This window comes from Pongo abelii, chromosome 4, assembly GCF_028885655.2.
Source record: "Pongo abelii isolate AG06213 chromosome 4, NHGRI_mPonAbe1-v2.0_pri, whole genome shotgun sequence".
Taxonomy (NCBI): Eukaryota; Metazoa; Chordata; class Mammalia; order Primates; family Hominidae; genus Pongo; species Pongo abelii.
The window spans coordinates 157,254,946-157,271,069 of record NC_071989.2 but is presented as its reverse complement, the minus strand read 5'-3'; the positions used below and the strand labels follow the sequence as shown (position 1 = coordinate 157,271,069).

At 38.6% G+C, this 16,124-nt stretch overlaps 1 protein-coding gene across 2 annotated transcripts in view; it reads left to right on the top strand.

The window, feature by feature from the left end:
• The window catches only part of HTR4 (5-hydroxytryptamine receptor 4), a 174,431-nt gene that overhangs the window by 2,364 nt on the left and 155,943 nt on the right, over nucleotides 1-16,124 (top strand). For both annotated transcript variants that reach the window (XM_002816058.5, XM_024247281.3), the window contains one exon: nucleotides 15,106-15,178. In XM_002816058.5, the coding sequence (XP_002816104.1) occupies nucleotides 15,153-15,178 (26 nt within the window). In that variant the 5' untranslated portion in view covers nucleotides 15,106-15,152. Of the gene's footprint in view, nucleotides 1-15,105; nucleotides 15,179-16,124 lie in introns of those variants that run through there.

Sequence of the window (16,124 nt, the reverse complement as noted above, 5' to 3'; positions counted from 1 at the left end):
TTCTGGAGATAGGAATAGATATAGACTATGATCACTGAAAAAATGCAAAGCAAATACATGAATTGAACGCCTTTGATATTATCACTGTCTGACAAGTTAAATTAGTTTTTTGGAAGAATCTGGATAATGGCTGTAGCATCATTGTGTGACATAGATCAAGTTTCTTTGCCTTTCTAAGTCTTGGTTGCTTCATCTGTGAAGTGTGATGAATGATTTCAACTAGAATCTAGTCACTAGATCATTTCCACGGATTCTTTCAATGCTAGAATTCTCTGATTGCCACTGATGTTCTTGGTTGTAGCAAGAAACATTTCACCTAATTTCTTATGATTACCTTCTGATATTTAGCTGATCAATTTGTTGATATGAGAATTCAATCTTCCATATCATTGCCTTTTTGAATATTGAAAAATATTCACTATTATTATTGAATATTTTTATTCAATAATATTATTCAATAATATTATTAAGGTAACTTCACAGCATGTAGTAATTCAGGATTTCTTGGCACTATTGGAATTTTGAACTAGATAGTTTGTTGTTGTGAAGACTGTGCTCTGCATCACAGAATGTTCAGCAGCATCTCTGGCATTCATTAGATGCCAGCAGCAGCCCTTACTTGGGACAACCAGAAATTTCTCTAGGCATTGCTAAGTGTCCCGGGCGGTGGGTGGGCAAAGTACCCCTCCTCCCACCACTCCAGTTGAAAACCACTGCTGTAATTCAAGCACGAGTCTTGTAACCTTGTACAGCAACATCTTACAACAAAGTTTTTAAATAAATAGATGAATTGCTGTGTTGCTAGCTGCCTTCCCACCCCCTTCCAACTTTGCCATCCTCACACATTTACCTTTATCCCTCTTGCTTTTCACTGCCTTGTTGCTATGCCTGGAAATGCTCAACATGTTGCTGAAGGCTGAGAAGCATTTGGAAGGCAATATAATAATAATCTTAATAGCTCACATTAATCTAGACCTTGATATGTGCCAGACACTGTTCTAAATGCTTAATGAGAATGATCTTATTTAATCTTCATTAAGAATCCTATGAAAGAGATACTTCTGTTACTCTCATTTTAGCAATGCGGTAACTCAAACTCAGAGAGGTAAAATAATGTGCCCAAGTTCTCTCAGCTGTGGAGTAGTGAAGCTGGGATGAAATTGTGTATTTTCTGATTCCAGAGTCCATGCTCTGAACCTCCATATTATAGTGCCTTGCATGAATGGGATCTTGGTGTTACAGGGTAGAAAAGAACTTAGATATCCTCAAGCCCAGTTGTATATCCAAGTCTGCCTCTAGAAAACAGGCTAGAGACTATGAGGTTGTGAGTTGTGTTCAGCTGAAATGTGATTTCTCTCATTTTTATAACTTTGCCCCCTCTCTGTTATTCAGAAATAGCTCAAAGGCATATGCAGAGTGAAAGGGGTGGTGGCAGGGTTGGGTAATGGAAAAGTGGGGAGGTGCAGGGGAGAGGAAGGATGGAGGAAGGAACAATGAATTATACCTTTATTTTTCCATTAACTTCTCCTTACCGTCAATCTAAAATTTCTTCTCTTGTCAAAATTAAAGTGGCCATTTTTTTTTAAAAAAAGCTCTGTCTTTGTTCTTCTTGGTTTGCACTTTGATTCCTCCATTCTGCATGCTGTTGACTTTTTTATACTATTGAGACAGTAGAAAGTAGTACAGATTTGAACAGAGGGAAATACAATGTAAATGGCGACCAAATAGACTTATTCACAGGGCTAGCCTTAAGTATAGTCTGAGTAAGAATGACTGCCTTACCATTTACCGATTACTAATATGCTTGCAAATCTAAGGCACGTCTGAGAAGGTTGACTATTTTTTTAAGACCCTATATCAACAAGTTCACAGGTTTGGTAACTGCCAGTGAATAAATGATAGAGCACTGGCTTTACCAGCCTCATGGTTGGTTAAGAGAGTGCTTCTCAAACTTTCATGAGCGACAGAATAATTGGATTGTTTGTAACACAAAGGAAAAATGGCTGAGGGGATGAATACCCCATTTTACATGATCATGATGTGATTATTACACATTGCATACCTGTATCAAAACATCTAATGTACCCTACTATGTACCCACAAAAATTACAAATTAAAATTAAAAAAAAAACAAAACCACAGATTGCTGGTCCTCACTCCCAAAGTTTCTGATTCACCTAGGCTGAGATCTGAGAATTTACATTTCTAATAGGTTCGCAGGTGATGATGTTGCTCCTGGTCTTGAGACCACTATTTGAGAACTATTGGGTTAAGACCTAAAGAACAAAAATGAAACTCACAATCCAGCCACCTGGATTTTTAGAATGAAAATATATCTGATTTTAATATATCTGATTAAACATTTGGATTAATGAGAATCAATGAATGGAACAAGACTGAAAGGTCAATAATTACTAGGGATGAATTGACATTTCTTACTAAGCATCTAAGCTTTGCCTCTTATTTTGAGTTTCAGAAAAACGTTTGCTTTTTCTCAGCAATTGTACTTCTAGGTTGAATTAATTCTGGTCTTAGATCTTGTCATGTTCCTTGTCTCCACCTACCCCCACTGCTGCCTTAATTTGGATGATAAAGTTCCTCATTACTTACAGAGTAATCCAAATCAAAAGTCCTTTAATATCTTGTCTACTGCCAGATAAATTCTGAAGAGTCTAAGTTAAGAAAAATATATTATCTGTCTATCGAGTTTGTATTTCTTCCCCTTTCAAATCCACATTAGCACTATGGAGAAACCCAACAGAAATTTAAGTCTGCATATTTATGTAGAATTAATTTAATTTTTGATATCTCAATCAGAAAGTTTCTTTTAAAACCAAATTTCAAATTCAATGAACTCCTTCCTTCTTCTTGAATATTAGGTTCATTTTTTTCGTGATCACACATTCCTCATCCAAGCAAGGTGTCTCTAAGCACTTACTCAGAAAGATCTGGTCTGAAACTCAGAGTTAATTTAAATAATGTTTACTGAATATTTATCATACGTATGTTTTGCACACCTAGGCTTTGATTTTTCTATCAACTCCTGAGAGAAGTATTGTCTTTCTCATCTACAGATGAGAAAACTAAGGCCTAGACACTTTAAGAAAACTCCTGTATTAGTTAGAAGGCTAGGTGTATTAGTAAATATATTTATTGGTTATACATAATAAAAGCCAACACTGGCTACTTAAACAAAAAATTAGGATTTATTGAAAAAAGAATAGTGCTTTTATAGTGGAGTTAAGGAACTTGGCTCCAGGAAGGATGGGAAAACAGTCAATTCTAGAAAACTCAGCTCCTGGAGTTCATGACCCTTTCCACATTGCTCTGCCATTAGTTTGACACATTCCCAGGAGTCTGTTCTCTTAGTTCAGATTCTCAAGAAATAGAATCTGATTGGCTCAATTGTTTATGACCAAGAAGTTGTAGCAGAAGCATGGTTGCCACAGGCTCATCCTTGTGGTGGTGGTAAACTTTTCCAATGACAAGTGGTGTAGTGGATGCCTGAATAAATGTCCCCTCCTATCACACAACTAGTATGGCAAAGACAGGATTTAAACTCAGATTTGACTTCAAGACCAGTATTTTTCTTCTCTGAAAGGGATGTTGGATGGAGAATCACATACTGTGGCTTGTAATAGAGACAATCTGCCTTTCTTTTTGAGGTTCCCCCACATTAGGCAACCCAGACACAACATCCTGAACCTTCCATTCGTGCACCCCTCTTGGACTCTGATGCTTCAGAGGGCACATCCTGGCTCCTCTCTGTCCACCTGGTTTCTGTGTCATGTGGCCCGGCTTCTCATTCTGGTCATGTTTGTCACATCTGTTCACCTAGCACGACTCTAACTCACAGATTGTATCCCATCTTCTACCTGCACAGTAGATCATCATTGCTAATGCCAAGCACCTTCCATGAGCATTGCTGAGAGCTCTGTGTCTCATCTAACTTTTCTAAAAACTCTGTTGTTGCCCTTTTTGAGGCTTATTTTCCAGTATTTTATTATGAAAATAGATACTTAAGGGAAAAGTTGAAATAACTATATAGTGAATACTCATATAGTCCCAAAAAGATTCTATAATTATCATTTTACCATAGTTGTTTTGTCATATTTCTATCTATTCACCAATCCATTCTTTGGACAATTGCAAAGTTGTTGTTTCTTATTCTTATTTTTATTCTGAGGAAACAAACCAAGACAGGTGACCTGACCTGTCCAAGGTCACTCATGAGGTGGCTAATTGGGCTGGGACTTAACACTGGCAGTCTGAATCCCCAAACCACCTTCTTCCTTTGTTTTGTTTTGTTTTTGAGATAGAGTCTCGCTGTGTCAACGAGGCTGGAGTGCAGTGGTGCAATCTCAGCTCACTGAAACCTTTGCCTCCGGGGTTCAAGCGATTCTTCTGCTTCAGCCTCCCGAGTAGCTGGGACTACAGGTGTGCAACACCACGCCTGGCTAATTTTTGTACTTTTAGTAGAGACAGGGTTTCACCATGTTGGCCAGGCTGGTCTCGAACTCCCGACCTCAGGTGATCTGCCAGCCTTGGCCTCCCAAAGTGCTGGGATTACAGGTGTGAGCCACCACGCCCGGCCCTAACCACCTTATTAACCACCAAGCAGCTTTGTCTCCCCTGTAAGGGGAGAGGGAAAGACTCATTAAAGTTCAGGTAGTGGCAGGGCAATGTCCAGCGCCCAGGTCATCTGATTCTCAAGCTCCGGTAATTTCCATTACATTGAGCCACAAAAAATAGTCCACATTCCAAGTAGTGGTGTTTCTTTGCTCCCCCAAAGATCAGCAGTTTTGGTATTTCACAATCTACCTTTGATCTCTGGAAAATCTGATTTTTGACACAGATGATTTCATAAAATGAGTGCACTCTTTCTTCCTTCTCAACATTTCAAAATAATTTATGAAAATGACAGACTGAGAAATTACCATTTTGGATAACTTTTTGCAATGTTCAGAGGACTTTCACATAAGTTATCTTATTTGAACTTCATGAGTAGTAGCAGGTCTATAAGACAGGTGGGCTGGATGTCTTAACCACACTGAACAGCGATAAACCTGGGGCAAAGTGAGCAGCTCAAAGTCACATGCTGCCAAGAGCAAAATTGAGCCTTAGTTAAAAACGTATTGTCTTTCAAGTGCTGGTAGACATTCTGGAAGCTTTGAGAAGCTAAATAAGTAATGGCAAATTAAGCTGGGAGAGCTGAGATAGGGGATCACTGAGATCTGGGTTTTTTGTTGTTGTTGTTTGTGGGATAACTTAGTAGTTAAAACTCTGGGCTCTGGAGTCACTGTCTGGAATTGCTTTGGGAAGCTCCCCTTTCCTATGCCTCAGTTTCTCCATCTGTGAAATGAGAATAATTGCAGAACCTCCTGATAGCGTGATGTGAAGGTGAATGAAGTAATGCACGTGAAGGGTTAGGTTCTTGGTCTGTTATAAAAATGTGCCATTGCTCTCCTTCTGCTTCTTCCCCAGGAGACTTTTCTTCTGTGTTAAATGGGCCCCTCTAAAATCTATAGGTATAACTTTATTTTTTGCTCCAGGGGTTGGTTTAGAAACTCTTGGTAGGAGATTGTAGACAGCAGCCTTTGGGGAGGTGACATTTTATTAGTCTAGGAAAAATGTAGATTTTGCTTAAGAATTTTCATCTAAGAGGCTGTAAATAGCCTATGTCTTTTGAGATTGCACTGGCATGTTTAATTAGATATGATCATTAGTACATGATATCTGAAATGGAGAATTCTGTATAAATGGTTTCCTAATCCAGGAGGTTCGGAAGAAACAGCACAGAGTGAGGACAGCAGAGGTAAACATGCCTGCAGAAACCTTTCTCTTGGCATGCAGAGCAAATACTATAATCCAGATTTCTTAGCCAATGAGGCATATCAACAGATACAGAAAAATCCTTAAAGAGGATTTCAGAAGGGTGTGCTCACCTGGACAGATTGCACTCCATCCTTGCAGTGTCTCCTGAACTGCTCTCCAGGAATCATCTTCATCAGAATCACTGGGGCATTTATGATTCAAAAATGCTTTGAATGTGGCAGTGCCTGAATCTGCAGTTTTCCACGTGATTTTTAGATATACTAATGTTTGAGAACCACTGCTGTCAACAGCATAATTCTGTAAGATCCAAAATACTAGTTGTAAAGAGTTAATTTAGATGAAATGCAAATTTTGATTTGAACTGCTCCCAATTCCAGACCTCTGAAATCAGTAATGACAAGAACCTTTGGGCATTTTCAGGCTCAGCCTTCAGAGGCTTATCCTATAGAGAAGAGGAATAATTTCAGTAGCCACATCCCAAAGTAGGGGAGATGGGCCATGAGGTGCACAGCTACCTTTGTGAAGAAGCAGAGTAGGAAATATCTACCCTCCAATGATTGGGACACAGGAAAGCTGGAATCCACCTTATTACAACGCTGGTTAATATCATACTATTAACTCATTGAGCACCTGCTTTGTGAGTATTCATTTTCTATTTTTAAATTTTGCATCAACCTTGTGAGGTTGTTGGTATGTTTGTCTCCATTATACAGATGAGGCTGCTGAGGCTAAGAAAAGTCAAGTAATTTGCCCAAGGTCATGTTGGTAATTAATAGAACTAGGACAGATTCCAGGGTTGTGGTTTGAATCAGGGGTTGGCAAACTATCTGGCCCACTGCCTGTTTTTGTGTGGCTTGCAAGCAAAAAAAAAAAAGATGTTTACATCTTTCCATTGTTCAAGAAAATCAAAAGGAGAATAATATTTTGTGACAAGTATAAATTATATAAAATTCAAATTTCTATGTCCATATATTTAGTTTTATTGGAACACAGCCATGTCCATCATTTATGTATTGTTAATGGCTGTTTCATACTACACAGCAGAGTTGAGTAGTTTTGACAGTGACCTTATGCTCTTGAAAGCCTAAAATATTTGGTAAACATAGCCATTTACAGAAAAAAGTGCCACCTCCCACTTTAAACCATTATGCCTGCATTTCTCAAACTTCAGCCATTTGAATTCTACTCCTTCGTGATTCTTGCCACCTTTTCATACCATCTGGAACATTAACTGTGTGACATTTTTCTTTAGATCAATTAATTTTCCTTAAATAAATTTATTTTATAAAGAGACAAAAATGACAGTGAAAACCAGTACCAATTGCAAGAAATAGAAGATAACTGTAAAAACAAATACAATATACCAAGAACAATGTATTCATATTAGATTTCAGCTAAATAGCTGGAATAGACAATGTTGGTGTTGCCTCATTTCCCTGCAGATCCCCTGAGCATTTCTCTGTAAGCCATCAGACTTCTAATGATGGACCTGAAACATTTTTGGAGGGCTGCTCTCAGTCTACTGGAATCCCCTTTGCACACAAGCACAATAAATTGGAGGTGCCTGAAAATCCAAGTTCCACTGTGGATAGCTCTAACCAACAAATTGTGGGTGCGGGAGTATCCACATCCCACCGTCCTACCCCCTTGTCTGGAATAATTCTGAGGCGTATGTTTTACACCATTTCCCAAAGCTTCCCTGTGAGATTAAACTTCAGTGACTTAATAACACACATCTTATTGACTGTGTCTTATTCCATTTTTTGTATTATTATTCCCCTATCAGTGTACTGGCACCTGCCAAATTAACAATGTGCATTTAGTCCTTATCATGAGATCTGCTTCTTGGTGTCCCAACTAAGACAATAGGGTTTCCAGCAAAAAAAAAAAAAAAAAAAAAAAAAAATTGTGAGCTTGAGACCTATTCTTCCTTTAAAAAGAGAGATTAGGAAATAACAGGAGGGTTTTCATAGAAAAACTAGCACCTATTTGAATCCTTTTAGTCAACATAAACAACAATAACTAAAACAGAAAATGAAAAGGGAGCACATTTTTTACCATATGATCTGATGAGTACATAATGCTCTAGAAACCTACTGCATAAGAACATATTCTTTCCCCAGGGGGATGTGAACCACACTTGGAGAATTGCTGTTTTGCCATGGTGGTTCTCAAAGAGTGGTCCCTGAACCACCAGCAACAGTAATATCTGTGAATTTGTTAAAATGTAGATTCTCCATTCTAAATCTACTACATCAGAAACTTGGGGTAGGGTCCAGGCTTTTCGTTTTTACAAGCCTCCAGGTGATTCTTATGCATGCCTAAACTTGAGAACCATTGCTCTACAATAAACAGCCCCTTAGTTTGTTCTGTTCTCATTGCATTCCTGGATTTCCTCAGAATTCAGAATCATCCAAGATTTGTTTCTTTCCCTCAAACGTGACTCTCTGATGGCTTTCTGGCCTCTAAGCCTCCTACTGAGGTGGATCCTTTCGCTTGCCAAGGCACACAGATCAATAATTGGACAGCACTGATGATTGAAATGATCTACCTCAGAGTGAGTCTCAAACTCCTCGTGAGCTTTGTACCCATTTCTCCTCTGGAGCCACAAAGACAAGGCTAATTATTCCTTCTCTAATTATCAAGTAGAACTTTCAGATTATGCCATGCCATTTATTCTCAGGTGCTTGCTGATCACGTACTAGATCTCTTTTCTCATAGAATTTGTAGTCAAATAGCAAGTGAAATGTTAATCAAGTGATTCCAAAAGCACATAAATTAATGACTGAATCTTCTCTTTTTTTTCCCACAAAATTCCCAGATTCACACTTACTTGGTCCTGTTTTCTTGGGATCTCATTGTATTCTTTGGGGAAAAAAAATCTCTGCCTTTGGGGAAAAAAAATCTGATTTCTAGAAACACCAGATATATCCCATTCAGCACAACATGAAATGGAAGTGTATGTTACCCCTTTATTTTTCCTGTAATCCATTCCTTTTAACAAAAGGTAGGTTGGGTATGCCTTTTAAATACCCTTTTGTTGGTTAAGGGCTGTTTTATATAATAGTTTTTTTGACAAATATGCTAAACTTACCAGCTGTGATATGTTTATTTACCCAGCTGAGAAACGTGTATTTACTTTTAAAAAAGTTAAGAACATTTTGCATGCTAATTGTACATATCAGTATAGGTGTATTTCAATTATAACAGAATTGGCATCCGTATTGGATGTTCAGTTATGCAAATGAAATGGCTAGAAACTTTTTATTTAGGACTAAATCTTTCTAAATGACTTAGTTCAAATGACATTTTTACTACCAGCGCTAATAAGATCCAGCATGTGAAACACAGGCTTCTTTTTTTTTTAATCTTTTGTAAACTTTTTCACCTGTACACTGCAATTTAGAGCTCTAGGTAAACAATATGGTTTTTTTGGTGAGGGACTAATTTACAGGCAGAAATTCTTTTAAAGAGAATGTATCAGCTGATTAAGGTTAAAAAAAAATTGCCAGGACAGCATCCTATAAATTCTGAATGTTTCCCAGAAAACAAAATCCAAGTAAATAGCCAAGGAGAGGATTCTTTTCTTCCATTTAGAGAGAGTATTTTCTTTGTTGCAAGTTTTCAGATGATTCGATAATTTCTTTCAAACTGAAGGTCAAGAGAGTTTGGAGTACTAGGAAATCACGATCATTATGGAATTTGTAAGACTGCTTGCGAGTTGCTTGCTTGTGTGATCCTGATGGGATTGTGTGTTTTAGTGCATATGGCAGGAGTAGGTTATAGCAGTGAGGTGACAAGTCAACAACAAGCCTTTGGATAGGTAATTCTCATCCAATATCTGGCCTTACAGATTTCTCTTACTTTTATTCTACCTATGGAACCTATTTGAGATATTCTACAAGTTTCCTGTAACTTTAGTGAAGTTCTAATTACTTGACATTTCTCCCTTGGGTTCATCCTCTGCCCCATTCCATTCTGCAATTGGGAAAATTGAGATCATGAATAGTGAATAGACTTGCTTAAGAATAAGACAGTAGCAGGATCAGGTGGAGGGCCTAGGTCCAGTGACTCCCCCTCCACTGGGCCATAATCAATTATTCCATTATATCCGGCTCCCACCCTTGATTTGGCTATTAACATAATAATGTTTTACTTACTCCTGACACTTGTCCCAAAAGAAGGGTATTGGGATATGTCTTTTGATGTAGAAATTTAACCCATGTAGGCATACTCTATAAAGAAACGTGGTCAATCCAAGCATAGTTATGCATGAATATCCATCCATGCAACCAAAACCAGAGAAAACAAAACAAGCGGAGCAAAGCAAGCTGAGGTTATGACATAGCTCCAGGTTTGCAGATGTTGGCACTGTACCAAACTACATCGATATTTCATTCCAATAGGTGGGGACTATTCACATGTGAACCCTGTGCTCACACTTCTTATAATAGAGATGCAACTACACACCTTCTGTTAACCATTAATGACTGTTCCACAGCAATATTTCAGAGAATTCTGAATCAAAAACAAGGGTAAAGGTGGGATGCACTTACCTTTGGGGTTTGCCCTTAAAACTTGTAAAGCCAGAAAACTAAGGGTTGGAATGGTATTGAGTGGCATAAATAAGATAAGCTCTTCCTCCTCCTCCTAGTCTTATAAGGAAAAATCAGATTCTGAATATATCCATCAAGAAAAAGAAGCTCAAGGGAATCTGATAGAGTTATATGTTGCTGCAATTTTACTTTTATGATGGATAAAATGTTTTGGGTAATTCCAGTGGTTTGAGCTTGTCACGCATGGTCATGAGACACTATTGAGACATGCATTTGTACCTCACATTGGCAGAAGAGTTTGCTTGACTCCTTGCCCATCCCTTTTCTAGAACTTGCCATGATCTTTTTCCGATGATCTGGGACTGTTTCTCTGAAGGGGATTAGTATGGAGGGTATCATTTCTTGTACCTTAGTCCAGATGGTAGGGTACAGCGTGACTGTCATTAAAACACACTCATACCCCCACATGCGTACACACCGGGTCTTAATGGATTTGAATTGGCAGAATTTTTAGAAGTGACACAACTTGTACCTGAGCATAGGAGATGCTTTGAGTTGATTGTGTTTTTAATTAGCTAGGCAGTGTTTTGTGAAGAAGCCAGAAATATAAGTATTCAAGATAAAAGCACTGGTTCCTTCCACATCCCCCTCACCCTATGCAATCTTCCCAGCAAGAAAGGGTCCTATAATCATGGCTCTGATTAGTTCTCCCTGGTGAGTCCTGCAGAAAATAGTCGGGCATAATCAATTAATCAAATTAGGATAGGTACTAATCATCAACTCCTCCTTCCTCTGTTCCTTTCTCTCTGATAAAATGCATGCTATCTCACTGGTTTGTTGAAAGGCAATCATTTTAAATTTGCTCATTGGGTTTCAGTGCAAAAAATGTAACAATGTATATGCTATGAATATATGAGATTTTCCTTGTGTTGTAACATTTTCATATGCAGTTTTAATGATACAAACTTTAAGTTTTAATGGCTTTTAAAGCTGAAACTACCCAGCTTTTCTTCCTTTTAATCTGTAAAACAATACAATATTGATTTCATTGTATATTACTCAGAATTCATTTGGCTTGCTGACTGGAACACAACTCAAACTGGCTTAAGGAGGAAAAAAGAATTTGTTGGCTCTAGTAATTAGGACATTCAAGTGTAAAATTATCTTAAGACACTGCTGGATCTTAAGCCTCAAATTATGCAGTCAGGACACTGGCATTCCCTGTGTTGTGGCTCTGCCTTCCTTTGAGTTAGTTTTCTTCTCAGACAGGCTCCTCCCACGGGGTGGCAATGATGGCCACCAGCAGCTTCAAACTGTCTGACAACACCAGAGGAAAGATAGAGTCTTTCTAGCAAAAATTCTAGGCCTGGCTTTCCCTGGTCCAGCCAGTAAGCTAAGGGATTCTTGTTGCCAGGAATGGACTATTCTGATTGACCAGCCCTGCTTATGTGTTCAACACTGGAGCTAGGGATTGGAGAAGGGAAGGGGTGGTTCCAGTAAGGAAAATCAAGACATTATTCTCATAGAAAGATGAAATAGACGGAGGGACAGCAGAAAATTATAGTAAATGTTCACTTTCATCAAGATACTCTGCTGCTCCAGTGGGAGGACGTATAATAAGATGACAAGAATGATGTAAGCTAAAGCTCGAGTTTTGGAATTCATAGCCCTGAATTCTATTCCCAGAGTGGTCAAGTGCTGCTGTGTATGACTTTGGCAATTCAATTAACCTCTCTGACCCTCAGTCTCTTCATCTATAGGATGGAGGTTGGACTTGGAGGTTGGACTCAAAGGTTGGAGGCGGAGAAAAAAGGCAATGTCTGGTACTTATTAACACGTAGTAAAGGGTGACTAATTAAGATATAATACTTTTGCTGTTCTTTAAATTACAATATTCTATTCTGGGATGGTCCCCTTCCTCCCGGTGTGAAAGTCAAAAACTCCTAAGCCTCAGTTTTCTCATTTGCAAAACTAATGAACTACTTAGTTGACCCAATAAATATCTATGATGAGGACACAATATACCAGGCATTTCTCTAGGGCACTGAGGATGTCACAATGATCAAGACAGTGTCCTATGCCCTCTTGAAATTTATATTCTAGTGAGCAAGACAGATCACAAATAAAGAAGCAATTGACTATATATATATATACTGGGAAGAAAAAAAATAGAACAGAGAAAGAGGATAGACATTTTTAGAAAATGGGGTGTGAAATTGTAGTTAGGTGTTGAGAGAAGACCTGTCTGAGGAAGTGATATTTGAGTGGCACCCCTAAGGAAGTGAGAGAGTAATCTATATGGTCACATTCCAGGGAAAAGAGACAAAGTGAAAAGGCCCTGAGATGGGAACCTACAGTTATGGCCCAGGAAAGCAGCAAAACCAGTGAGCTGGTGGGTGGGGAAGGGGAGGGGCATGGCTACAGCTGAGTTTGGAGAAGAGCGGGGGCCAGATCATGTAAGGTCTGGTTAGCTATGATAAGAAATTTGGATTGTATTCTAAGTGTGATAGGAAGCCCCTAGAATTTTATGCAAGCAAGAAATGACCTGACTTACATTTTAAAAATATCATTCTGGCAGGAGACAGATTGGGGGTGTGGGTGAGTAATTCAGAGAAAGAAATTGATGGCTTGGACCCACGTGCTGGGTCCAGAGGTGATGAGAAGGGTCAGGAGTAAGAATAATTTTCTTTCTTTCTTTTACTTTTTTTCTTTCTTTCTTTTTCTTGAGACAGGGTCTCACTTTGTCACCCAGGCTGGAGTATAGTAGCGTGATCTTGGCTCACAGCAGCCTCAACCTCCTGGGCTCAGGCATTCCTCCCACCTCAGCCCCCCAGGTAGCTGGAACTACAGGCATATGTCACCACGCCCATCTAATTTTTTGTAGAGACAGGGTTTTGCCATGTTGCCTAGGCTGGTCTCAAACTCCTGGGCTCAAGCGATCCGCTCACCTAGGCCTCCCAATGTGTTGGGATTATAGGCATGAGCCACCGCCCCCAGCCAGGAACCATTTTCAAAGTAGAGAGAATGAGTTTGCTGATGGTTTGGTCTTAGGGTATGAGAAGAGGTTTTTTGGTCTGAATCACTGGATAAATGGTGGGCCATTTACTGAGATGGAGAACACTGGGGAAGAGCGGGTTTTTGTGTTGGAGATGAGAAAGGAAGAGTTTAGTTTGAAATGCTTTTTAATCATCCATCTTGAGATGCTGGATGGGCACTGTCTACACCTGGGAAAGTCTCAACATAGGGATACAATTTTGGGAGTCTACAGTGAATAGTATTGTAATTGTACTGTATTTTCAGCCACCAGATGGATGTGATCCTCTCAGGAAAAATTTTAGATAGACAAGGAAAGAGGATTGAGCCCTGTCACTTCAATAGTTAGGGCTTTGTACTTGTATATTTCCAGCAAAATGTTATTCTACATTCAAAATATAAAACAGATAGATGTGGACAGAGCTACTTTGCTTCAGATTAGGGGAGGGGGCTCAGAGTCCTGCAGGTGGAGCCTTCCCCATGCCTGCCCCAGGCCCAGAAATGCCCATGGGAGCTCCTGTTAAGTTTAGAGGATCTAAGAAACAAACAGTGAAAAACATAAAGAGTCGAGGTCCTTTCCATATCTAGTGATCTGCCATTCTCTTCCTGGCTGCCAGCCACATCTGTTTAGCTCACCCTGGCCAAGGTGTCCAAGGGCCCAGGCTGAGTTTCATGGTTCTGTTATGCAGATAAACAGATTTCCAGGTTCTTCTTGGTAAGATTCAACTAGAAAACTAGCAAAGAGAACTATAGAATATCAGAGCTAGGAGCGAACTCAGAGATTATTTTTTTCCAATCTCTTCTCTTTACTGAGAAGTGAATGATGATGCTCAGAAGGAAAAGGGACTTGCTCATGGTGACCCTGGAAGAGACAGCCAGACCCTGCCCCTACACTCACTGATTCATCATGCTGTGGAACAGATGTGATAAAGACATAAAAATTCTTTGCAAAAGTGGAACTGAACAATTAGTGAAGAGGGTTGATTTTGTGGAGATCAGTGAATTCCCATCAATTAGAGTGTGAGGTCTTCTGAGGGTCTGTGATAGAGGAACTTTGGTAATTTGAAGTTAACTCTCCTTCGATTGGGAATTCTTAGCCTGGGGTTCCTGGATGGGCCTGGGATTCCTGGATTCCTGAGTTCAAGGAATCATGGACTCTCTAGAAATTGTGCATGTGTGTGCATCTGTATCTATTTTTTTCTGGGTAGTCAGTTCTCAAGAGTTTACTAGATTCTCAAAAGAATCCGTGATTTCCTACCCTTAAAATGATTTAAACTTTTTTTAAAAAATCCTCATAGGAACAAAATGGCCATTTTGGGCAATATACTATTTTAAGCATAAGAATGTAGCCACCTATCTTCACTAGTTAGTGTCCTAATGCAGATCATAAAAATAAGCCATGTTTTTGGGAAGAACAAAAATAACAATAAATGGAGCAAAAAGAAGCACCCATATGTTTTAATCACAAAGCGATCAGTAGGATGTAAATAAACCTTTTGTGACACTCGGCTGTACCATACCTCAATATGCCAAAAGCTTTTTGCTTTAGTATTTTTTATTAAATATTTCTACAAAACAAGTCATAATAGGAAGCAATAATTATTTGAGTTGTTTAAAACAAGGACTTGTATTTTTCAGTGCTACTTTCTTTTATAACATCTTTTTACTTCCCCCATTTTAGGACCCCGTGGGCATTGAAATCCAACTCACTCATGCTTATTTCCTGTAATGGACAAACTTGATGCTAATGTGAGGTATGTTACCTTTCTGTACGTATTGTGTTGTAAACTGTGAACATTTCTGCTATGAAGACTCTAAAAATCTGTTGTTGTAGAGTTATAAAGTTAATGGATGTGGATTTTCTTTGATGTTTCATATATAATCATGTTCATGGTACTTTTTGATTATTAGTGTTTTGTCATTTCTGTTTAAATGAAAAACATAATATGGCTGTAAACATTTCCAGCTTCCTATACTAAAAGTCTGCATTATGGAGATGATGTTTGAAAATAGATATTCATCTCTGTAATAGGAAGAAAGATGTATTCAAGTAGGGGTAAAAATAGCTTAAGAATATCTATCTGTACATCTAAACTTGAGACAAATTCACGTTGCTTTTTATAGCAGGTTCTAGTTTGTCCACTTCTTTTCTCAACTAGGTTATTATATTATGTGACGTAATGGTTGCATGGTATAGTTACATAAAGCTAAATGGTTTTTGTTTGGTTTCGATTTGTTTTCCTGTAATTTTCTGCAAGCTTTGGAGATGAAATAATAGTCTGACTCCTAGGGAAGATTTTCTTTTCGAAAAGATTGCTTTATTTGGCACAATCAAATAGTACAAAGAAAAGTGTATTCAATAAGGCCTAAATGTTATGAATTGGCATTTGAGGCTGAGAATTATCCATAGATATCAGTAGCTGGAATACATCCTAAAAAATACATTCTTGCTGTAATCACAAGAACTGTTTTTCATTCACTTGAGACCTCTAGAAAAGTATATTTCAGGTATAGATCTGGGGCCTTGTGCCTCTGTGTTTGACATAGTAGAAAACTATCACAAAAGGAGCTGTCAAATATCTTGACAGAAACTCTAGTGTAATATGACTTGAGTTGCCAAGATGTACTGTCACCCCAACCAGGGAATTTCTTGAGGGTAGAATGTGTTTCATGATCCCTGGCAAAATCCCTGGTACATGG